Source organism: Taudactylus pleione, unplaced genomic scaffold (assembly GCF_031769625.1).
Source record: "Taudactylus pleione unplaced genomic scaffold, aTauple2 ptg001990l, whole genome shotgun sequence".
NCBI lineage: Eukaryota > Metazoa > Chordata > Amphibia > Anura > Myobatrachidae > Taudactylus > Taudactylus pleione.
Genome location: NW_028286386.1, coordinates 1,634,204 through 1,660,213, shown reverse-complemented (window position 1 = coordinate 1,660,213; position 26,010 = coordinate 1,634,204). Strand labels below are relative to the sequence as shown.

Here is a 26,010-nt window from a genome sequence, read left to right as displayed (position 1 = left end):
AAATAAAGACTATTTTGGTATCTAAGGTTTAATACGTGATAAGTAAGCTGTGTTTGATATTATACTGATCTGCACTCTCTCAACAGCTTCCCGGTATCATCGGTGTGAAGATCGCAACATGCATTCTCAACTTATGGACCGTAGAGATATAAAGCACCAAAATGTATTTTCTGAAACCAACAGCCTAGATTTGCATGTAGGGGAAATAGAGGAGGCAACAAACTGGTAGAGGCTGTTCTGTGTCCATTTGAACCAACCTGTTAAATGCCCTGTAACAAATGCACCCGCACTGGGAACCAATGGGATCAGCAACAAACTCCTCTATTGTGTTTCTGTGAGCGTATAAATGTGTGTGTTGTGACCCCAGTCTGGAGTCTTCTTGCTGATTGAAGGAGGTTTCTTGCTGATGCCGGTATCCGGTCCAGAGCGCGTGCGTAATGTATAACTGTATCTTGGGTCTGTATAATTCTTTGCGCTAAATTGTACTTATATCACAGCGTGTAACTGACTGTACTTTACTTGAATAATACTTTGTGCTTTGGAACACATGTTCAAGGTCTAAAGTCTTTATTTTACTGTATGTCTGCATACGCAAATAGCGTCAATTTTAGAGGTTTATAGGCAGGGTTTAAAAGGTATAGGTAGGTGCGTATAGAGGTTGAAATCCAGTATCCTTACATCTTACATAGGAAATCCCTTCCCGGTAGGTTAGTAGGAGCCGTTGCTGCCAGGGGAAAAGAATGCCTGGTATGCAATGGCCCAATAGTGACCTCTGTGGATTTAGTTACAGGATAATGTTGCACTTTACCCGTTACACCCATTGCCGGTACTGTCTCACTGGTCACCTGTAAATTAGCTTTAGATCTTATCACTGATCTGGTCGCCCCTGTGTCTACAAGAAAAGGATATTTAGTACCAGCTACATCAACCATCATCACCAGTTCTTCCCTAGTACTTCCCGTTTGACTCTCTGTAGACTACGGGTATGACCTGACCCTTAGCGTTGACTCTCACTCTCCAATTTAGGCCACAATTGTAGCTGGTGACTGTTGGAAATTTCCTGCACTCTGTGTACATCCCTTGAGTGGATATCCAGGTACTCCCTAGTTAGGGGGTCCTACCTTCTTCACCTTACAGTTCCTATTTACATGTCCCACTTGGTTGCAGTTAAAGCACCTTCGTGAGTGGGGTGAGTGAAAGGGTTGTTGTGTAGGTTGAGCGGTAGGGAAAGATTGTGGGTGTTGATAGGGATTTTGAGGGTAATATGGTTGTTGTGGGTAGTATGGGTTTTGTGGCTGTGTGTAATAAGTGGGGAAAGGCTGTTTTTGTGGCTGAACAGGAATTGTGAGGGCGTTTAGCTGTGCAGGTCTATGTGTATCTGGTGGCTGTGATGTTACTTTCATCCCTTCTAGAGCTTGGATACTAACATCCATTAGCTTCTCGCTCTGGGTCTCTCTCTTTTTGTGGATATTTTTATCATGTTCAATAGCGGACTCCCTGAGTGTGTCTACAGTAACTCCCCTCCAGCCAGGTAGTGAGGTCTGGACTCGGGTTTTTAGATTGTCTTAAGACCATACATAAGTACCATGATGACCATTTCCCTGTGATGGGTGCTATCTTTAATAATCTTCTATCCCAGTGTACTGGGTGATAGCCTGCAGAGCTCAGGTACAGTAATCCTCTGCAAATTCACTCTGTTTTTGTTTTATGGTGAAAATTTTACTCCAGTTAATTACTACTGGAAAATATACACCCAATTGAGTTATTATGCGGGTAATGTTACCTTGGTTACCCTCGTCTGTTAAAGGACCATCTCCATCCAATACGCAATCCATGATAAACTTTTTCACGTTGGTATTGTGTGGAAGACAAGCCCTTAACACCACTCGCCAATCCTTATTGGTTGGCTCGTGAGCATTACCCAAATCTTTCAAGAATCTTTGGCATTTTGCCAATTCCTTTTTAGGGTCAGGGAAATCATTCACTTTGGAATTTAGCTCAGCTCTTGTCCATGTACAATGCATTGCTACATCCCTTGTGGGCACTACACCATTCGCATCCGGATTCCCAGTTGGAACAGTTATTGTCCGGATGGAATGGATACCAGACACACTGTTACCTTTGACCTTGTTACCTGGCTGGGGATTTAGCCTATTACTGCCAAGTATAGGGTTAACAAATTCCTCTACAGGTGCAGTGGATGTTAACACTTCCTGTACTACCACTGATGAAGATGGGGCCACCACTCGTACTTGTTGTGATGGAGCATCTAACATTTGTACAGCATGGGAAATGGCAGACATAAAAACAGGTTCATCATCCGCATCAAACATTTTCCTTGTGATTACTCGAGAGGGTACAAGTTACCTGTTAACTCATAAAAATGTATTACATCAACTGTACCTCCACCCCCATCCGCATAGGGCGGTGGTGGTGTGCGTGAACTACTGACATTACCTTCTGCAACGCTACCTTGCTGTGCATGCGCGCTATTTCATGGCGCATACACAACACTGTCTAGCGCTGCGTGCACACTCCCCTGTATCGTGCGCGTGACGCTGGTTTGTGTTGCGTACACACCCTTAAGCCACGTATCCCCCTCATGCTGCCATAGCTTTAAACAATCGTTATACTTTATCTTTTTCATTCGAGAGTGCACCATACAGATGCTCTCTCGGACATTGTTCAATACCTCCTTATCAAAGCTGCCAATTCTGGGAAACTGTTTCACACTGTTCCTCATCATTTTAAACCATACATCACAGTACCTAGTTGCATAAGCACCATACCTAGTATGAATAATATGCCATGCTGACCCAAGCAGCGCTTCCAACAGCAGCACATCATCTAACATCTCTACAGTTTGTTTGGCTCCTATCTTTGGGAAAATAACGCTAAACTTTTCAATAGAGATTTAGATTGGTGAAAGAACGTCAAGGCTACTTTCACTTACCTGTGGACAATATTAACAGGATGCGCCCACACACCTATTGAAGAATAAACAGGCTGCTTCCACACACCTAATCCCTTTTTGACTACCTTTCACTGCTAGCATTTAGGTATTCCAATAACACCTACCCTTTTCAGTGATTTCGTCCACCCTCTGCTCAGTTCCCAATCACAATTTTCCACAACTGTGCGGTTCAATCACTATGCCCAATAACCCTAACTGATCACTGAATGCTGCAATCACACTGAGAGCCAATACCTACAACAAAGCCAACAACTACACTTGCTTATGTGTATAGACTGTGGTATCTACTACCGAGCTACTAGGCCGACACCAGGTGCCTAGCACTTAAGTGTCCTACAATACCCTTAACTAGGGAACATGCTACCTCTACCAACAAATGTTCAGTTACACACCCTTTTCCTGCGCAGAAAAGTAAACGTTTTTCCCAGATTATGGCAACATTGATCAAGATATTTACAACAATGCTTACTATCAATATCACAATGCAATCTCAATGGCTTTGTTTAAACACGTGGCAGCAATACAGGAAATACATATACGCTATTGTGCAACTAGTCGCATACACAATAATGCGACTGCTACACAAAACGTATTATTACCCTTACGCTATTGTGCGACTTCCTCTTTTAACATGAACATTCTATCAACGAAGGAAAACAAACTTTTTCCTTCCTTGTCCCTGGATTCTAATCAGTGCTCACAATAACGGGTAGCGGGCTCTCAGCAACAAAGTGGTAGCAGGTATTCGAAGGCACAATGCGTTCTTTCCCGCTTATGGCGCCTCTACCCTTTTGCTGAGAGATCACTGACCGAGTGTTACCGGTAGTGTGATTTCACACTGCGAGCCCCCAACTATCGATTCCTTCCTACACTCTAAAATTGTCACTATTTAGCGTTATGAGTAACACAAGAAATTGCTTTCAGACTTTGATTGTGGTTCCAAAGCACAAAAAGTTATTATTCACCATAAAAAACAGATAGTTACGCGCTGTGATCTAAATACAATTAGCGCAAACAAATTATACAGTCACAAGGTACAATCGTTACGTACGCATGCGCTCTGGATCCAGATCCCGGCATCAAAGATGAAACCTCCGTCAACAGCTAAGCAAGATGACTGGACTCTAGTTTCAGAGAGCCTGCATATATACCCTTACAGAGATAGGCAATACAATAGAACAGGTTGGCATGATTCCATTGGTTCTTCTTCCTGGTTCTTCTGTTACAGTACAGTTCATAGGTCAATTCATATGGTCACAATCCAGCCTCCAACAGCTCTTTGTGTCCATTTTCCCACTGCATAACAAATCTAACCTGGCTGCATTACAGAGTACATTTTAATGCCCAACTCTCTATGATCCATAATTTGCAGACACATGTTGCGATCTCCTCACTGATGAAACCAGAAATCTGCAAAGACACAGTGGTTTAGAATGACACCAAACACGGTCTGCTTATCATGCACTAAACTTTAGATATCAAATAACATGTATTTCACAACATTACTTATAATGAATAAAACCTTAATTATTAACCTTAATGCTAGGGAATTAATGTAAGTGTGCAGTGTGTAAGTATTGGGGTATTGAGAAAAGACGCTAGTTAGCATTATTCGCCTACATGTTTGTGGAGTACACCGTGGTACGTGCTTTGCAGGGTTGACCATATATGTTTTAGTAACTGTCTGTATTTATATAATGAGGACTTTTAACATTTTTCTATTGCGTGGGAATCATACGAGGCTAAATGATAGAATCGCTGTATGTACTTATGATAGGTGAAATTCGCTAAAATGGCGCTGGGCAGCCAGTCGCAAAATGGCGTGTTGTAGCTATTCGCAAAATGGCGTTGTGCAGATTTAATTTTAAACAGATTCTGTCTCAGCCAATTATCCAGCTTCGACATTCCTCTGGAACCAGACTGACAGTGCAGAAACCTGCACTCTCAAACAGGCCAGGCGGATACCATTGTCTAACCCTGCCTGCAGAAAAGCCAGTATCCTGGAAATCCTGAACACCTTAGGATCATATTCCTTATGAGAACACCACTTTAGAAAAGAATGCCAAATTCTTTAATAGATGCGAGCAGAAGCAGGCTTCCGTGCTCGAAGCATCGTTTGAATTACAGAACTGGAAAATCCCTTCGCTTTTAAGATGGAAGATTCAAGAACCACACCGTCAAAGTCAGACGGGGCAAGTCTGGATGTCGGCAGGGATCCTGCGTTGGCAGATTCTGCAACAGAGAAAAGGATATGGACTGTCTACCGACAGATTCTGTATGTCTGTGAACCAATGACGTCTAGGCCAAGCCGAAGCCACCAGTATTACTGCTCCACCTTCCCGCTTGAATTTCCTGAGAACTCTAGGGAGCACGGAAATTGGAGGAAAGAGATACGCCAACTTGAAGTCCCATCTTACTGCCAATGTGTCCACAAAGGCTGCTGATAGGTCTCTGGACCAGGCCCTGTACCTGGTGACCTTGTGGTTGTGGCATGATGCCATGAGATCTCTCTCTGGTAGATGCCATTTGTTTACCAGAAGCTGAAACACTCCCGGATGGAGAGACCACTCTCCGGCGTGTATGTCCTGTCGACTTAGGAAGTCTGCTTCCCAAGTTAGCACTCCCGGTATGAATATTGCAGAGATGGCCGGAAGATGACGTTCTGCCCAAATCAGAACCTGTGTCACTTCTTCCATGTCTGCATAACTTCTTGTGCCTCCCTGATGATTGAGGTAGGCCACTGTAGTCACATTGTTAAGGTGCATACACACGGTCAGATTTGTCAGATGTACGATTGAACGATCTGAACGATTTGATGAAACATTGAACATTGGGAATGCGCAACGTTCAGACATGTCAGATTTTCCTTCAGATATGAACGATTTTTTAAATAGTTAGCATTCAGATCTGAAGAAAAATCTGACCGTCTGTATGCACCATTAGACTGGATCTGGGCTGGCCTGCCCTGGAGCAGGTCCTGTGCCTTGATCAATGCTCTGTATACTGCTCTCAGTTCCAGAATGTTTATTGGCTGATGACTTTCTTGATTTGTCCATCTTCCCCAGAACGGGCGCCGTTTGTTTAGATGATCCTTTCTCAGCCACCACAGGAGGGAGTGACGAACCTCTGGAGTGAGAAGGATCCTCTGAGACCTTATAAGATGATGCTGTCCATTCCTCCTGGAGAGAATCAATCTTTGTAAAGGCCTGGAATGTAACTTAGCATATTCCACAATGTTTAAAGGTGGATATCATGGATCCCAGGACCTGTATTGCTGAGTAAATGAATACCCTCTGATTTCGGAGCAATTTGCGAATCCGCAATTGTAGTGCTGAAAACCTGTCCACTGGTAGAAAGATCCTTTGTGCCAGAGAACCCAGTAGCGCCCCTAGATATACCATCTTGTTGGAAAAAGGGAAGACCTTTTCCAATTGATTATCCAGCCCTGCTCTTGTAGACAGGCAGTGGTCAGCTCGAGATAATATTGTAAAACCCCCGTAGACTGTCGATATCAGGAGATCGTCCAAGTATGGCAGTATCCTGACTTGTTCTGAAATGAGCAGTTATGACCGCCATTATCTTGGAAAACACCCGAGGGGCTGTGAACAGACCAAAGGGAAATGGTAATGTTGCTGACGATCAAAACTCAGAAACCCTTGGTGGGTAGTGCAATAGGTACAAGCAGATATATGCCTCCTGTATGTCTAGGGAACCATTAAATCCCCAGGTTCCATTGCCAGCATAATTGACCGTAGGGTCTCCATATGTAACTTGGGCACATGGATGAACCTGTTGAGAGATTTCAGATTCAGAATAGAGCGATACCAATTTAGCTTCTGAATCAAGAACAAAACTGAGTAATAACTCCTTCCTGGTTAGCTAAAGGAACAGTGTGTTGTGCAAACAACCTTCTGGGGAGTAACCCTATAGGAAGGTGTCATGTTAGTGAGCTGTTCAGATTGAGGGAATCCAGCCTAAATCACCTTCTGGTGCTGAACACCTGGTTTAATCAGCGTTTAGGAGCTGGTACTTCTTCTATAATGACAATAACCCTGCTAGAGAGAACCTCCACTGATGAATGGTGCTCCTCCTCTCCGAGATAGGCCCAGAGGGAGAAAACTGTGTATCCTCTGCCTCCTCAAATCAGAATCTGAAAGCAGGGTTGACTGAAAGAATGGTGCAGTCCAACTATATGCTTCGACGGCTAATGCCTTATTCGCTTGTAACATCTGCAGATAGGTAGATGCTAAAAATCAGATTCTGAACAGAGTGGACATAACCCTCCATCCAGAAAGGATGTATGGGAAGAGGAAACATAGCAGGCTGTAATCACTGTGTGTAATCCAAAGTGGGAGCTGATACGCGGTCCACTAACTGTGTCATACCCGACTAGGAAGACATTCAAGGTGACCCCTGAACAGGTGCTGGCGAGGTGGACTGTTATGGTGTATAACAATCAAACCACAGTCCATCCTGTATGAAATCCTGAGAGCCAACTGCACAGGATTTACATTATTTACATGAAACCAGCACAGGGACAACAGTCTCATGTTTACCCATGTCCTGAGACATGGAAAATACTTGCAAGTAACCTAAAACCAGTGTAGGGTTATCAATGCAATGTGACCCTTTTCACAGATAAAAATAAATGTGAAGTACTCTCTAACCCCTATACACCAGGTAGTTGGGGGATAGGAAAAAAACAAAACACTTTTTTCTTTTTTAGCAGAGTAAGCATAAGTCACATAAAATGCATATATTATATTTGCAAAAGGGCATTAAAATCAACTACCTAAACACATAAGGTTGGTAGGATGTACATGCATAAAAATATCACATTAATAGGATATAAGTGCAATGCATACAAATATACTTACAAGACGGAACCGAATCAACTTATACAAACACAAAAGTTGGTAGGATTCCAGTGCTATATACCTTGGTCCTAGGAGAAAGGTGTACTTAGAGAGAGCCCAAATCTCCCCTCAGCAAACATTTCCATGATCAATTGCAGCTGAGCATCTCCCTAATTAGGAGAGAGGGGGATGGCAGTTCAGTCTTCACAAGAAAATGTGAAGTACAATTTAACCCCTACCATCCTGGTAGTTGAGAGTCAAATGGAGCAATAGCAGTGATAAAACCTGCCTGAACTCCCATTTCCTTTTACACTTTGCATATATACATATAAAGGTAACAATGCAATGTGACTACAAGATAGCTCTTATCCAACAACAGGTAACCCGGACTGGTAAGGTGGCACTTTATAATAGTCAATACACAAACCCTCCTTTATGTCCTGTGAGAACACACACGCCTTACATGCCAGCACAGCTGGCTCTCCCTCCTGATTCCCTTTATCTTTTGACATACTCAAAGTAAAGGCAAAAACCCAAAGTTATGCGACAGCCTTCACAAAATCTCAATGAATGTGAAGAACTTTAGAAAGAAAGAACAGTGAGTTATAATTGACAGATAGAAATAAAAATAACAGTATCATACAGCAGATAGCAAACAGATACAATGCACATGTAATATAATTTCAATTGGCTCTAATATCCACTACAGCAACGCAAAGGAATGGTAGGACATAGAGCACTGTATACCTTAACCAAGGGAGAGGTATACAGGGAGACTGATCGAGACCCTCATAAGACGAACAGTTACTGGGTGTACTGCGTGGACCGTGAGCGTCTCATACACGTGGAGGATAGGCGGAACAACCCAGACACGCGAAACCCTCATAGGGACTGCATATGGGTCAAGGGAGGAGCTGCCGGGGAGTGCCTACCTCCCCATAGCTGCATTAATCAGCCGGGTACGCTGGCCTCGTGGCAGCAGATTGCGTCTGCTGCCGATCCCTGGCATCAGACAATAGGGCCCCGGCTGGTGTAGTAAGGATGTGGACAATCCCTGGTCTTACAGAAGCTGCTTCTGATGCGTCTCTGACACCAGAAGTAAGGACTGCCACGCGCAATTTCCCATAATCGAGGAATTGCAAGTAAAAAGCTTAGGACTGCCTGAGCAGTCCCATTACAACAGTGCATCTGAATCCTGCCACAATAAAACAAACTGAAGTCCTATGGCTAGGGGCGGGGTATATATGAAGGCGGACCCAGGCATACTGGGAGCCAAAGCTTTAACAGTTTGGTGCCTGGTCTTCCAACCATAATATCCCACCCCCATGGTTTCCTTATGGACTCCGAAGAAGAAACAGCATGGTATCTAAAGGGGCTTCTTCTCTTCCTCGGTGTCTTTCCCTTATCCAGGGTAGACAGACAGGTAATTGTTTTTTGCTACAGTCAGAAGGACTTCTCTTCCTTCGATGGTCCCAGCAATGCACCATTCTATGCTGCATGATGAGCATGGGCTGGCTACCCATTCGAGTCTCTTAACTTTTGGAGCAGTCCTGACAACTAAGAAATTAAAAACTCTCACTTTGTGACCCGGGAAGGCTTCTGCAAATGTTTTTGGCAACATTCAAAGTCACCTCATTGAATTCTTCATAGATGGTCCAATAAGATAGGAGTCATTGACACTATGTACATTCTTGTTTGTGGTGTGGTAGGTGTGCTCTGGTATTAATTGTTAAATAAGTATCAGTATCTAATACATAAAAATATAACTTGCATCAAGTTATGTGCAATTTGTGAAATAAAATAGAAAAGAAATATGCCTGTGCTCATTTTTACCCATATTGTACATTGTAACAGCTGCGTGGCAATATTAATGCTATATATGTATACAAAGCAAAAAATACATTTGTTATTGGCACTTACAATAGTGTGCTACAAATCTGTGTGCATCATATTTTGATCAAAACATTTATGCTTGTAGTCCGTTAAGGGACCCCAAATCTCTGCAAATCCCTACACTAGCATATATTCCTAACATTCCAGTAGATTGCAGTTAAATGCACTCACCTCTCAGATTCAGCAAGTGACATCCAGACAAGGGCTGGCTTGTGAGGAAGTTTCTATCTAGAAACAGGATTTTGGTACTTACCGGTAAACCTGTTTCTCCAATTCCACAGGGGACACTGGAGTTGCAACACTGGGGTATAGACTTGGGTCGAGAGAGCCTGGCACTTTAAAAAATTCTAAAGATGTGACTGGCTCTTCCCCCTCTATGCCCCATCAGCCCCAGTTAGAAAAACTGAGCCTGAGAGGAGACAGAGGAAACACATAAAGAAGGAACAGCTAAAAAGGAAATGAGCACAACCACAAACCAACCACATTGCGCGGTATACAGTAGTCACACCAGAAACCACAACACACTGTAGCAATGAATGCAGAAGAAAACAACCACAACAGGAAACAGCTCTGGTAGTGTCCAGTGTCCCCTGTGGAATCGGAGAAATAGATTTATTGGTAAGTACCAAAATCCTGTTTTCTCCTTCATCCACTAGCGAACACTGGAGTTACAACACTGGGGACATCCCAAAGCCCCCCTCATGGGAGGGAGAGAGCTGTGAGGCTTATAACAGTCTATAGCCAAAACTAGCATTCAAGGCCGCAAAGGTATCAAACCTGACAAAAGGTATGAAGAGAGGACCAAGTAGCCACTCTACAAAGTTGAGAAGCAGAGGCCCCCCTCGCCCCCGAAGGTATTTCAAATCAATGTCAGCCAAACGCTCAAAGAGCATGAAATGAAGAAAAGAAAGAGCAAGGCAAGGTTAAAGGTCCCATGCGGATGTAGGTGGAACAAAGGGAAGTTGTACAGGAAGAACTCCCTGTAGATAAGTCAACATTGGGAAGCAGCGCCAGTAGACGCTGAAAGAAAACAGACAATGCAGAATCCTGCACCTTAAGGGAACCCAACCGAAGCCCCGCATCCATGCCTCATTGTAGAAAAAGAAGGAGTCAAGGTAAATTGAAAGTGGAAGTGGAGGAACCACACAACTCACACCAGGAAACACAAGACTTCCAAATCCTATGGTAATGCGCTGAGGTGACCGGCTTACGAGCCTGAAGCATGGTTGGAATCCCCTTCCTCGGAATGCCCCGACTTCTTAAAATAGTGGTTTCAACCACACCATCAAACGAAGACAACGTAAATCGGGGTAAGCGAAAGGGCCCTACTGCAGGTGGTCTGAGTGAAGAGGAAGAGGCCAAGGATCGTCCGCCAGGAAAAAGAGAAAATCCGAGTACAAAGCTCGGCGAGGCCAATCCGGAGCCACAAAAATGGCTTGCGCACCTGTGGAATTAGAGGGAAAGGAGGAAACAGATACACCAGATCATATGGCCAGAGTAGAGACAAAGCATTTGCTCCCACTACCTAGGGATCCCTTGTCCTGGAGCAATACAGAGGTAATTGGCGATTGTTCCTGGAGGTCATTAGATCTATCTGAGGAGCACCCCCAATGGAACACAAGGTGCCGAAGGGATGGAGAGGCTATTCCCCCGGATGAAGATCCTGCCGACTGAGGTAATGTTTCCCAATTGTCTACTCCCGGAATGAAGATTGCCGAGATGGCCGAGACATGTATTTCTACCCATCTGAGAATGTTTCTTGCCTCTTGCATGGCCCTGCGGCTGTGAGTCCCTCCCTGGCAATTGATGTATGCCACGGCTGTGGCGCTGTCTGACTGAATATGAACTGGTGTCCCCCGTAACAGAGGAGCCGTTGCAATGAGAGCGTAATAGACGGCTCACAGTTCCAGGACATTGTTTGTCAGGAGAGACTCCTGGTGTGTCCTGCGTCCCTTGACCAAGGTCACTGCCACCCAACTACAGAGACTGGCATCAGTGATCAGCAGAAACCAGTTCCAAATGCCAAATAGACGTCCTGCCAGTAGTTGATCCCTCTGGAGCCACCAAAGTAGGGAGATTTGAGATTGCAGAGTTAAAGGTAACCAGATGATGCATCTGCAAATGAGATCTGGACCATTGGGACAAAAAATCCAAAAGGAAGGCCTCGAGTGAAACTTGCCGAACTGGATGTCCTCGAATGAGGCCACCATCTTCCCCAGGAGTCTGATACAAAAGGTGGACAGAAACACGTTTCAGTTTGAGGACTAACTGTACCAAGTCCTGGATAGCCTGTGCCTTGTCCGGAGGAAGGAAAATTCGCAGTGACACTGTCCAGAATCATCACCAGAAACTGAAGCCGACATGGTATAAACTGGGATTTCTGGAAATTTATGATCCAGCCGTGTTGAATTAGGAACTGGTGTGTCAAGGCTACATGTTCCAATAGACTTTCCCTCGAAGATGCTTTGATGAGAAAGTCGTCCAAATATGGGACAATGTTGACTCCCTGTGAGCGAAGATTGACAATCATCACCACCATCACCATGTTGAAGACCCTGGGAGCCAATGATAGGCCAAACAGCAGGGCCTGAAACTGGTAATGGGAATCCAGAATTGCAAAGTGAAGAAATGCTTGATGCGGCTTCCAAATGGGGATGTGAAGATACGCATCCTTGATGTCCAATGAGACCAGATATTCTGCCTCTTCCAATCCCACAATCACTGACTGGAGGGATTCCATCTTGAATCTGTGATAATACAAATAAAAGGTTTAAGGATTTTAGGTTCAAGATGGGACGGACCGAACCATCTGACTTGGGAACTACAAAAAGATTTGAGTAAAACCCCTGGTTCCTTTGAAAAGTTGGAACTGGAACCAGTACCTCTGAGGCCAAAAGTCTGTCGATTGCCTGCTGAAAGACCAAACTTTTCTCCGGATCGACAGGAAAACCTGTGGTAAAAAACAGAACCAGATGAGGAAGAGCAAAGTCGATCTTGTAGTCTTGACCGACCAAACTCAGAAGACGTCTTAGCCCAGACCCCTGCAAACCCCAGAAGTCGAGCACCCACCTTGGAGTCCCCAAGGTGGGACAGGAGCTCGTCATCAGACAGGCTTGTCGGCAGGTTTGGGTCCAGGACGAGAGCTGGCAGCTTGGCATCTTCTAGCACGACCTCCTCTGGTAGCGGACAAAGCACCCCTGGGTCTGTCCTGGAATTAAGCGGAGGAATGAAAAGGCCCTTTAAAGGGTCAGCATAGGGAGGGTATTGAAGAAGGCAAAAAAGGTGCTTTTACCACCCGCGGCTGGAGAGATTAATTTGTCTAGTTTGGGACCAAATAGAATATCACCCGTAAATGGAAGCCCTTCAACCACAGGGCTCAATGAGCTGCCACAGCAGAGGCCGAAATAGTAGAGCCTACCTGTTCAATATCACACGAAGCTTCTCCCAGGTATACAGCAGATTTCTGTATATGCTCCACTAGGGTGATGAGCTCCGATCTAGGCACATTAGATCGCAGACCTTCCGCAAGTTGCTCAGCCCACTTTTCTACTGCCTTGTTGACCCAAGAGCCAACAAGGGCCAGTCTAAGTAAAGTCCCTGCAGCTATGTAGATGGTCTTGAGAGTGACTTCTATCTTGCGATCTGATCCATCCAAGGTTATAGCACCTAGCACTGAGAGGGTAGTCTTTTTAGAAAGGTGAGAGACCGAAGAGTCCACCTGCAGAGGAGTTTCACATCTACTCCGATTATTTAGAGGAAAAGGATACAGAGACAAAAAAAAAAAAGGCACGGAATTTGAAATTTCAGATCTGGATGTTTCTAGGTGGCCGTCATCTGTGTCTAATTTCAGGGAAACTGGAAAGGTAACAGTGGATTTAGGTTTCTTACCGAACAGGTCTGCATCCACTGATTCCTGAACATCTGTTTCCGACACCTGAAGTACCTCCCAAACTGCGAGGATCAAAGACTCCAGCCCTTGTGACGATGGTTCCGGTTCGTGAGAGAAGACTTCCACATCAGAGTCCTCCAGTGTCTCGCCTTCCTCCTCTTCCTGTGAATAATCATTTCCATTAGATTCTTCCTCAGATTGGAGAACCGCTGGTAAAGTTTGTTTTCTGGGCTGCCGGTTTAAGCAGACATTCGATGGTCTGGAAGAAGAACTCATCATATGTATTAAACAAGTCTACCGAACGGTAGACCGTTTAATACATATGTGCCCATTCATTGGTTGTAAAAGGGGGTTGGGAAGTACTGGGACCTGCCCAAGCAGCTTCACTTTCCCTTCTGGAGGCGGCTAACTCAGAAGTTAAATTCGCCATAGCACCAGTAAAAGATTGCATACAGGATGGAAGGAAACGCACATCCTTATGAGCAATAGACTGTTCTGTATCACATAGGGAATTTCCCTCTGTAAGTGCATGTGTGAATTTCTTCTTGCATTTAGAGCAAGCAAATATCTTTTGTGATGTTTTCTCTCTTTCTGTCATATTCACATACAGCCAGCCACACGCACACACTGCACATCCACCATTCTGAAGCACAGGACAGAATGGAAGGGAGACAGGGATAGGAGGAGAGGAGCAGGCCACAGACCAGCTCCCACCTTATGGGGGCTAACAAACTTAACCTTTGGATTAGTTGCGCCACGACCACGCCAAACCAGCAAGCCTGCAGCACTAACGTCCTTCCTCTGTAAAATGGCGCCGTACTGTGTAGAGGGCGCCAAGAGAGAGTGAGAAGGCGGTGCTACTATGTCTATCCAGTCTCAACACCTCTCCTGCTATTCAGGAGCGGTGTGTATACTCACTGTCTGCTGCGGCTGGGGTGTTGGGCTGACAAGGAGTGGGGACCGACACCCGCTCAATACTTTTGCTGTGGCAGGCTCACTGAGACTGAGGTCTCGCTTAGCTCATTAGGGCACCGGACACTGGCAGCAGTAGCCGTGGCGGTGCCCTCCCCAGTAGGTCCCAGACTAGCTGTCGTAGAAAGCAGCCTGCCTGTCCTCATCAAAAAATTGTTTAAAATAAAATACGGATCAATTGGGCTGGAGACAGCCCACAGTGCTCCAGCTTGTCTCGGGAACATTTTTAAAACTGGGGCTGATGGGGCATACAGGGGGAGTAACAAGTAACATCTTTAGAAATTTTTATAGTGCCATGCTCTCTTGACTCAAGTCTATACCCCTAGTGGGACTAGTGTCCCCTAGTGGATGAAGGAGAAATAGTGTGTTTCAAATAATGAACGGGCAGTAATGTCCTAAATTCAAAGCAGCTGCACTCTATAAACTGCACCCACCTGGCACTTGGCCTACTTAGCACAGAACAAGTGCAATAATCATGTCGCATGCTCAGCTAAGAATGTTGAAGTTCTAGAATCTTTACAAAATTATCTGCTCTTGTAGTTCTAGGAGCCCTGAAGAAGATTTGTGGGTTGTGTATGTCTTGGAGAGGAGCTTGAACCTTCTGCAATTTATTTCTCCATTTTCTCATATTTTAATGTCAAAGTTTACTCTGTTCAATATTCTAAACCTCTTAACACCTATTCTAGGGACCTAAAGGCACACATCCACTTAAAGACATGAAAATGACTGCACGATTACGACATTGTAATCGTGCATTCGTTTGTCAGTCTGTGATGTGCCTACACTGAACGAGCAGTCGTTAAGTATAGGCACATCAATCATCTGCAAGCATGCTGAACTGGATGTTATCGTTAGGTTGTCCAGCATGATTGCCCGATGATAGAAGGGTAAACGACCAGCAGGAGCGCGCATCGCTGGATGTTTTAGACATCTTTTTAAACGATGTGCAAATGATTTGCAAACGGTTATTGAACGATTTAACTTTATCATTATCGTTCAATCGCTCAATTTAATCGTCTAGTGGATGTGTGCCTTAAGTGTTTCGAGTACTGACATCAGACAGACTTGCCAGTGTCTGAATATTCAAAGATCTTCTGTCACTTAGATTCAAGCTTGCCTCCGACACCACTACTCATAGATCTCGTTTACTTAAAATCCCGGTGATGAAATTGTGTTAGTTTCCTTCACATCATGGATTACATCCACTCCAAATTTCCTCCAATCACTTTTTCAACAGAATCCATTTGACTATTTGAAATTCCAGTTTCATCACTGAAAGTTGCTTTTTTTTTTTACCACCATCTATAAATGATCTATGAAGCCCCCTTTGTACCACAGAGCATCAGGCTAGACAACATGCAAGTGTTCCTTAAACCTCCCCAGATTAATTTACAAGATCTGTCTAATGCTAGCCACACCCCCAACCTCTCTGATATTGGTATGTGGACAAATGAGAGTTCAGACATAGGAATTATAATTTCACAGTCTTGGTCTGGCATTTGATCTGCCAAGGGGAACACCTCCATCTGTTTCACAACGGGAAAAGTCTACATGTTATCTGTCGAGAGCAACATACAGGCACAATACTGCAAGACTCTTCTTCACTTCCTTTGATTTCTTCCTGCTGTGAATGAGACATATGTTCCCTGGGGTAGTTAGATTGTGGACACTATTTTCAGAGATGCTCAATAATGTTGTTCGCCCCCTTTCGCTCATGCCCTTTCCTGGTGGGAATGAAAATTTACCATCTATTTTGCTCTAACACTGTAGGCTAGCAAATCACATTCATGTAAGCTTGAATCTCCCTGGCAGCATACTGTAAGGATCCCAGTTGACATGTCCAGATCCCTTTAGGTCCAGCATTAAGCATCCAGAAGGACTGGTATGCTGGGACTCATATATTTGTATAATTTCTCTTGTATAATTTATTCAACAACAATTAAGCAGTTCATAATTACTCATTAAATATCTGAAAATATATTCTTTAGCAGCTCCTTATAAGACAACTATTAAGTTGGTAATCAAAACTTTCAGATGTTTTGCAACAAAATGGCATATATCTTTTGGTACTCCTTGGTTAGCTATCTCCTTCCAAGGTTACTAGCATCACAGCATTTAGTTTTCTTACAGGCTGTTCCAGTTCTTCATCCCATGTCTGCTTCAAGGTCAGGAACCCAGCACCAACATTTATTTTAATTGGCCAAAATCGTGGACGAAAAGCATGCATTGCAAATAGATGCCTGTGACCTCATACTTTAGCAGTCACACGTGATATAAATAGACTCAGTGGGAGAGGTCCAAACTCAATCAGCCTATAAGCAACGGTTGCCGTTAGTCATCATCAGGACGTATATTAAAAAAAAACCTTAAATCATGTTTAAAGCTGGAAATACATTCGCTATATTGAAATAAATGTCAAATATTTTCAAGTTCAGAGCATCCGGAAAGTATTCACAGCGCTTCACTTTTTTCCACATTTTGTTATGTTACAGCCTTATTCCAAATGTAATAAATTCATTTTTGTCCTCAAAATTCTACACACAATACCCCATAATGACGACGTGTAAAAAGTTTTGAGATTTTTGCTAATTTTATAAAAAATAATAACTAAGAAATCACATGTACATAAGTATTCACAACCTTTGCTCAATACTTTATTGATGCACCTTTGGCAGCAATTACAGGCTCAAGTCTTTTTGAATATGATGCCACAAGCTTGGCACACCTTTCTTTGGGCAGTTTCGCCCATTCCTCTTTACAGCACCTCTCACGCTCCATCAGGTTGGATGGGAAGCGTCAATGAACAGCCATTTTCAGATCTCTCCAGAGATGTTCAAGCGGATTCAAGTCTAGGCCACTCAAGGATATTCACAGAGCTGTCCTGAAGCCACTCCTTTCATATCTTGGCTGTGTGCTTAGGGTCGTTGTCCTGCTGAAAGATGAACCGTCGCCCCAGTCTGAGTTCGAGCGCTGTGAAGCAGGTTTTCATCCAGGATGTCTCTGTACATTACTGCATTCATCTTTCCCTCTATCCTGACTCGTGCTTCACTGTAGGGATGGTATTGCCCTGGTGATGAGCAGTGCCTGGTTTCCTCCAAACAGAACGCCTGGCATTGATGCCAAAGAGTTCAATCTTTGTCTCATCAGACCAGAGAATTTTGTTTCTCATGGTCTGAGAGTCCTTCAGGTGCATATTGGCAAACTCCAGGTGGGCTGCCATGTGCTTTTTACTAAACAGTGACTTCAGTCTGGCCACTCTACCATACAGGCCTGACTGGTGGATTGCTGCAGAGATGGGTGTCCTTCTGGAAGGTTCTCCTCTCTCCACAGAGGAATGCTGTAGCTCTGACAGAGTGACCATCAGGTTCTTGGTCCCTTCCCTGACTAGGGCCCTTCTCCCACAATCGCCCAGTTTAGACAGCCGGCCAACTCTAGAAAGAGTCCTGGTGGTTCCGAACGTCTTCCATTTACGGATGATGGAGGCCACTGTGCTCATTGGGACCTTCAAAGCAGCAGATATTTTTCTGTACCCTTCCCCAGATTTGTGACTCTAGACAATCCTATCTCGGAGGTCTACAGACAATTCCTTGGACTTCATGCTTGGTTTGTGCTCTGACATGCACTGTCAAGTGTGGGACCTTATACAGACAGGTGCATGCCTTTCAAAATCATGTCCAAACATCTGAATTTACCACAGGTAGACTTCAATTAAGCTGGAACATCTCAAGGATGATCAGTGGAAACAGGATGCACCTGAGCTCAATTTTGAGCTTCATTGCAAAGGCTGTGAATACTTATGTACATGTGATTTCTTAGTCTATTTTTTTATTAAATTTGCAAAATCTAAAAAAAAAAAAAAGTTTTACACATTGTCATTAATAGGTATTGTGTGTAGAATTTGGAGGACAAAGGCTGTAACATAACAAAATGTGGAAAAAAGTGAAGCGCTGTGAATACTTTCCAGATGCACTGTATGCCCATAAACCTGTTGACAGCACAAAAGATCTAAACCCCCCCCACCCCCATGTGATCTGGCTGCACAGCCCCAATGGCAATTCACCAAGTGACTGGATCGGTTACCATTTGAAAACACAAATTGAATAATGGCATTGATGCTTAAGTGACTAACTGAAGGCGAAGGAAAAAAAAATACAGATTGGAAACCAATCAAGAATTATTCCAATTATATGAACCAAAAACACTACTTTTCGGACTTGACAGTTGAGCACAATAAAATGGTTTATTTGATTTGCTTTTTCAATAACAAAGTAAAATGGTGCGCCCAGCACAACCTTTGATTACTATTCTCTACTGTAGTCCTGAGCGATAACCTTTCTACAAAAAAATAATACGAAAGTATTGGTTTTTAAAATCTGTATAAAAAAACATTTATATTTCAAGAAATCTAATAATCTCTGAAAGAAGCAGTTCCTTGGTATACTTCAACATCTAAGAGTGTAGGTTGAGTTGCACCTATGAGAAGTATCTACCCCTCTCCCCATATTAGAATTTAACAGTAGTGCATAGGAATCTGACAGTTAGCGGACCAATTTCATCCTATACAGGAGTAATGTATAAGAGCCATGGGTTGCTTGGTACAATCAGAGGACTGCTAGATAGCAAGTAAAGATCCATTTCAGGTTACATATTCTATATTGTAATATGTGCACACATTCTTTGCTTCTTTTCCCATACCATCAAATCTGTTTGGGATCCAGTATAAATTTATACAATAATTCCTGATACTAATATGGGAGGGGGTGAATACATACTGCAGCATAAAAGTGCCTTCCATCTGCAGCCAAACAGAGACCATAAACTCACTCTGCTGATATAAAAATTCAAATTGTAAAAGTTTAAAAAAAAATAGTTGATACATAGTATTACCGAGTGGTTTACTTGTAAGCATAATACCACTATGGAGAAACCAGCCATAACATGTCAGTAAAAAAAGTTTTTGCTCAACTGAAATATTCAAAAGCAAATCTGTGGGGCCTGTATGTATTTCTAAAAATGAGCAGCCTACCTAGAACTCCATTATAAAGTTTTATCTTTCAGAAACAAGCTGTTCTATGTCCACTTTATAATAACCCACTCTCTGTAGTGTCCCCACACCTGGATGTAGCAGCATTACATGAAAAAGTGGGGAGTGCCACATAAATCAACGTGAAAAAGTCACTGGTCAGATGGGGCCAGCAGAGTTGGCACTAGGACAGGATGGTGGTGGGGGATAGTGAAATGTCTTTTAAAACCACTTTCTTGCAGCTCCTTCCAGGTGGTTTCAAGCCGCTGACTTCCCTTTAGCTTGATTTTGAGGACTGCAGTGCACATGAAAGCAATGAGAGCATACACGAACCGGCTGGGAATTATGAACATGAGGCACAGAGGTCGTATAACCAGAGCACCTGGAACAGAAAATCTATAAGGGAGGAAAGAAGGTAGGGAAAACATGGGTGAGCAAAATATGATAATCCATCACAGTTTCAACAAAACTAGTAAAAAGGAAAGAGATGAAAAAACACACACACACACACACACACACACACACACACACACACACACACCCTACCTACCTTTCCACAGCTACGACAGTGATGCCGCCTTCGTAAAAGAGTGAAGGGTGCACAGCAGCTCATGCAGAGAGTACTGGCACCATCAGGAACCCATTCTGGAGTCACTACTATAAAAAAAAATAGCAAAGTGAGTATGGATTCAATTTAGCCTAAAGCAGTTATCACTTGTAATAAGAGAAAATGATTAGTATGTATGTAATATAATATACAGTAAATTTCACACACAGATTCGGCATTTACCATACCAGCAAAACAACGGGCCCGAGGGCACAGCCAGGGTAGAAGTACTGATATATCGCCTTCCAGCGATTGTACAGTAATGATCAAACCGGTGCTAATGCAACATTTCGATTTATATACCTGATAACAGTTTTTCAATAAACCGAAGCGTTGCATTAGCACCGGTTTGATCATTACTGTACAAGTCCCGGAGTGCCACGAGAGAGAAAGAGAGAGAGGGAGGGTGCGTGCGTGCGTGCGTGAGCTACCTAATTGAGACATGCCTGATGACAGTTTAGAAATTAAACCGAAACGTTGCACAGAAAAAATGCTGCAAAGTAAGAATGCTTTCAAAAATAGAAGTATTAATTGTTTATTTTATTAGCTAACAAAATGCAAAGTGAATGAACAGTAGAGATCTAAATCAAATCAATATTTGGTGTGACCACCCTTTGCCTTCAAAACAGCATCAATTCTTCTAGGTACACTTGCACAGTTTTGCTGTGATGGATAGATAGGATATCTACACATACAATTATGCACACATATACACACACATACACTAAGCAGCAAAATGTGTGCGTTAGATTTATTCTCTTTAACGATACATAGGGAGCTTCTACAGCCCATGCCATGTCTGGTGGTAATCAATCATTGTTATTAAGACACGGACTGACATACCATCAATTGCACTGATTTGATGTTCTTGGTTCTGACAAAGTGAACAATCTGGTAAACGGAGAGAATTTACAGCAGTTCCTAAGAAAAACAAACAAGGCTTGGTTACATTAGGAATTATGTAGTAACGTTATCAATGTATAAAAAAATAAAGCCCAAACCATAGAAGACTATATGTAAATACATATAAGAAGATATTTAAGAAAAAGGGATGTATAAGGCTGCATTTATCACTGGTCTCTTGGTGGCAGCTTGGGAGAACAGGGACTCACCTTCCCTGAAAATGGTATTAAAAATTAAAAGAAAAAAGGAGACATGTTGCTTACCTTTTAAGTCTCTTTCTTCAACTCCATAGGGGGCACAGGGATGACACTGGGGTATAGCCTGTAGAGGAAAGTCTGAGCACCAAATAGTTAATAGCTGTAGTGAGCACAGAATGCCCGAAAGTGTCATCCAAGGACGTAAGAGTATCAAAAGCGTAAAAGCAGATGAAAGTATGAGCAGAAGACCACGTGGCAGCCTTACAGGTATGTTCATGAGCAGCGCCCTGTGGGGCTTCTGCAGAAGTCCCTACTGATCAAGTTTCAAGGTCTGCTTAGTAGCCGGCTAGCCCCTCTTATGAACATCGTATATGACGAACAGAGAATCCGACATTCGAATATCCCTGGTCCTCTTGATTTAAAGCTGGAGAACCCTCGCCACATCTAAGGAAGCTTCCGGCTGAGAAGAAGCCGAAGCCTAGAAAGCAGGTACCACAATTTCCTGATTTATGTGGAAGGGCACCACCAACTTGGGAAGGTAACCCAGGCGAGTCCACTATACAGCCCTGTCTGAATGGAAAAATAGGAATGGGGAGCGACATGGTAGGCTGCTCAAATTAGACACCCTCCAGGCCGATGCGATGGCTACAAAAAAAAAAAAAAAAAGTTTTCCATGTGAGCCAGCGCAAAAATCAACCCTCTGTAACAGCTCAAAGGGAGCCTGACTGGAGAGCTCAGAGAACCAGAGATCAGTCCCAGGGAGCCACAGGATACACGAACGGTAGCCGGACGTGGAGAACTCCCTGGAAAAAGGTTTGCACGTCCAGGAGCAGTGCTATCTGACTTTGGAAGAGAACAGAAGAGGCCGAAACCTGGACCTTCGAGAACGAGAGCCAGAGGCACAAATCCAGACCTGACTGCAAAAAGGAAAGGATATGGGATAGGCAAAAAGACCTTGGGTTAAAACCCCTAGTTGCACACCAAGAAAAAAATAGGTACACCAAACTCGGTGATAGATACGTGCGGAAGAACATTTCCTAGCCTGCAGCATAGACCAAATGACCCTTCTCTCTTAGGATGGGTGTCTCAAGAGACACCCTGTCAAGGAGAGACGTGCCAAATCCGGATGGAAACATGGACCTTGAGACAGAGGATCCAGCCGCAGAGGAAGACGCAGTAGTGCTTCCATGGAGAGGCTCAGCAGAACTGCATACCAAACGTGCCGAGGCCAATCCGGTAACACCAGGATCAAAATGCCTCCCTCCAGCGGAGAACTTGAGGATTCATTGAGATCGGAGGGAAAATGTAAATCAGAGGGAAGATCCAAGGAACTGCCAGGGCATCTACTAGGAGAGCTTCTGGATCCCTGGTGCGGGAGCAGTATCTCGATAGCTAATAATTGTGACGAGACACCTTCATGTCTATGTCCGGCATGCCCCAATAGCGAGAAATAGGAGTTGGAAGACCTCTGAATGCAGCGCCCACTCGCCTGCATGAATGTCCTAATGACTTAGGAGTCCACTTCTCAATTCTGAATTCCCGGGATGAAGACTGCAGACAGAACTGGAATATGATACTCCGCCCAACGAAGAACTTGTCTGACTTACTGCATGGCTCCTTGACTTAAGAGTGCCTCCTTGGTGGTTTATGTAGGCCACCATAGTTGCTTTGTGTGACTGTACCTTTACCAGATGTCCCTGAAGGAGGTGCTGTGCTTGACACAGGGCCCTGTATATGGCACAAAGTTCCAGGATGTTGATGGAAAGCTGGCTCTCCTGGCATGTCCAATGACCCTGAAAGGTTAGAGGATAGGTTACCACCAAAGAAGGCTTGCATCGGTGGTGAGTAAGACCCAGTCCTGGATCCAAAAGATGCGTCCCTTGTCTAGATGTGAGCGCTGGAGCCACCACAGTAGGGAGAGACATACCTCCTGGTGAAGAATGAGAGCCTGTGCCTTGAGGTTCAGGCAAGACTGATCCATCGTTTTAGAATGACCCCTTGAAGAGGGACCATACTACACCATGTCGAACATTGAGACCAGAGACCCTAGAATCTGCATGCACAAGTCTATGGACACCCGAAGCTGGCCAAGAAAGGTGCGTAATCTGGCTTTAGTAGTCGAAAAAGAAACAGTGTCTCCGCACAGGCTTTAGACTGTCATATTATTAGCCAAAATCTCAAAACATGAGGCAGAGGGTTAAAAAATATTTCATCAATATGCAAATATTAAGTAAATGCTATCAGCAAATAAAGTTGGCAGTGCTTCCCTAGAGTTAAATATCAGTATAGCACAAAGAAAGAAAAGAAAACTCTTTTTGTTGGGGGCACAAACTTCTTACATCTGTTAAAAGATAATATTTTAATATTATAGATCAACAAATATCAATAACACAAACAAAAAAGCACAAATAGACAAGTACAACATAGAACATATAAAATAATGTATCACACTGAATGGTCCTCTAATCCTCACATTAAATGGTCATGAATAAGTTCCATCATACGTGATATTGAGACCCTGAGGATATTGAGATCGTGTGACTCACCGCATTAATGATAGAAGGCGAAAAGTATATAACTATTGTACATAAGTAAAGTACATTTCTTGGGAGTCAAACAGTGTACTTTTATAGAAATAGATCACAAAAAAGACAAGTATGGATAAAAGAACTGCTAAGTCTGAGGAGCCAGATACTGCTAAGTCATCTGCTATCATGCACCAAATGATCTCAATGAGTGTTCCACTCCTCAGTAGTAGTTATAATAGTAGGAAAAAAAAAAGTTATTCTTAGATAAGTAGCAGATATTATGAAAAGAGGGAATCAGTAATGTCACGCATCTGCTTTCAAATCTCATTGCCTCCAGACGTTGTGCAGAGGAGACTTTGATGAGAGTACATATAAGGACAAATACTGATCCCCTTTAAATAGTGCTTCTGCTGTCAGTTTATTTGTGCCCGGCTCCTGCAGGCCAGTACTTTTTTCGCACTCTCATCGGTACTGGCCTGCAGGAGCCGGGCACAGATTGACTGACAGCAGCAGTACTATTTAAAGGGGATCAGTATTTGTCCTTATATGTACTCTCGTCAAAGTCTCCTCTGCATGACGTCTGGAGGCAATGAGATTTGAAAGCAGATGCGTGACATTACTGATTCCCTCTTTTCATAATATCTGCTACTTATCTTAATTTTTTTTCCTACTATTATAACTACTACTGAGGAGTGGAACACTCTTTGAGATCATTTGATGCATGATAGCAGATGACTTAAGCTGCATACACACACAACGATTTTTTTTAATGAACGATTTTAGTAAACGATTTTTTCCCTTGAAAAAATGTACTAAAATCGTTTACTAAAGTTGTTCATTTACTAAATGTCATGAACGATTTTTATGAACTACAAACGATTTTTGCATATTCCCTTAATGAAAATCGTTGAGTTGACAATTCTGATTGAACTACAAACGTGAACGCGCATGAACGATAATCGTTCATCGTTTGACTCAGAAAGTGAACGATTTTTGCAAACAATCGTTTAACGATAATCATTAAAAAAATCGTTGTGTGTGTATGCAGCTTTAGCAGTATCTGGCTCCTCAGACTTAGCAGTTCTTTTAACCATACTTGTCTTTTTTCTGATCTATTTCTATAAAACTACACCACCAAATGAATAAAATCTGTTTGACTCCCAAAAAATGTACTTTACTTATGTACAATAGTTATATACTTTTCACCTTCTATCATTAATGCGGTGAATCACACGATCTCAATATCCTCAGGATCTCAATATCACGTATGATGGAACTTATTCATGACCATTTAATGTGAGGATTAGAGGACCATTCAGTGTGATACATTATTTTATATGTTCTATGTTGTACTTGTCTATTTGTGCTTTTTCGTTTTAGTGTTATTGATATTTGTTGATATAACTTTAAAATATTATTTTTTAACAGATGTAACAAGTTTATGCCCCCAACAAAGAGTTTTCTTTTCTATCTTTGTGCGTATTCTGACTTGTAAGGTCAAGATCTTGTACAGATGGAGGAAGACTCTCTGAGCTCTGGAATCCAACAAAGCTCCAAAGTGGAGCAACTCCTGGGACAGAGTCAGCAGAGATTTCCTCCAATTGTAAATCCATCTATGTGACTGTAGAAGCTCCACCGTCAGATGGACGTGATCTCCGAGAACTGTTGGAGACTGGGCAAGAAGAAACAAGTCGTCCAGGTAGGGATAAGATTCTGACGCCCCTACGTTGAAGATGTGCTGCCATCACCTGACCTTCGTGAACACACAAGGGGCCCTGGACAGACCAAAGTGTAACGCCTGAAATGGATAATGGCTGGTTTGTACTGCAAACCTGAGGAAGTGTTGATAATTTGTTCGTATAGGGATATGCAAGGCTAGAATGATGAACCAAAGGGACTTCATGCGGAATCCGACAGAACTTGTTCAGGTGTTTAAAATTGAGAATTGTTCGACCCCTGAGGCCATAAGCGAGCGAAAAGACTCCTCAATAACTTCTGCCTTTCCTGGCTGTGTGGGAAGGTCGATGGAAAAGAACCGGGAAGGCGGACGCTGCTGAAATGTGAGCGCGTAGCCTTGAGACACGCCACCTCTGACCCAGGCGTATCATGGTCTGCATCCCCACTGCCGAAAGCGAAGCAGCCGGCCTCCCACCCAGAGATACCCCGGG

General features: G+C 43.3%; 1 protein-coding gene across 1 annotated transcript in view; it reads right to left on the bottom strand.

The window, feature by feature from the left end:
• Window positions 1–18,804: 18,804 nt before the first annotated feature.
• Window positions 18,805–26,010, bottom strand: part of LOC148435807 (lateral signaling target protein 2 homolog) — a 48,337-nt gene continuing 41,131 nt past the window's right edge. Inside the window, exons 11-13 of the mRNA XM_088465441.1 lie at window positions 21,058–21,135; window positions 20,158–20,264; window positions 18,805–20,003 (exon numbers count right to left, since the gene is read on the bottom strand). Coding sequence (XP_088321567.1) covers window positions 19,866–20,003; window positions 20,158–20,264; window positions 21,058–21,135 — 323 coding nt within the window. The 3' untranslated portion in view covers window positions 18,805–19,865. The remainder of the gene's footprint in view (window positions 20,004–20,157; window positions 20,265–21,057; window positions 21,136–26,010) is intronic.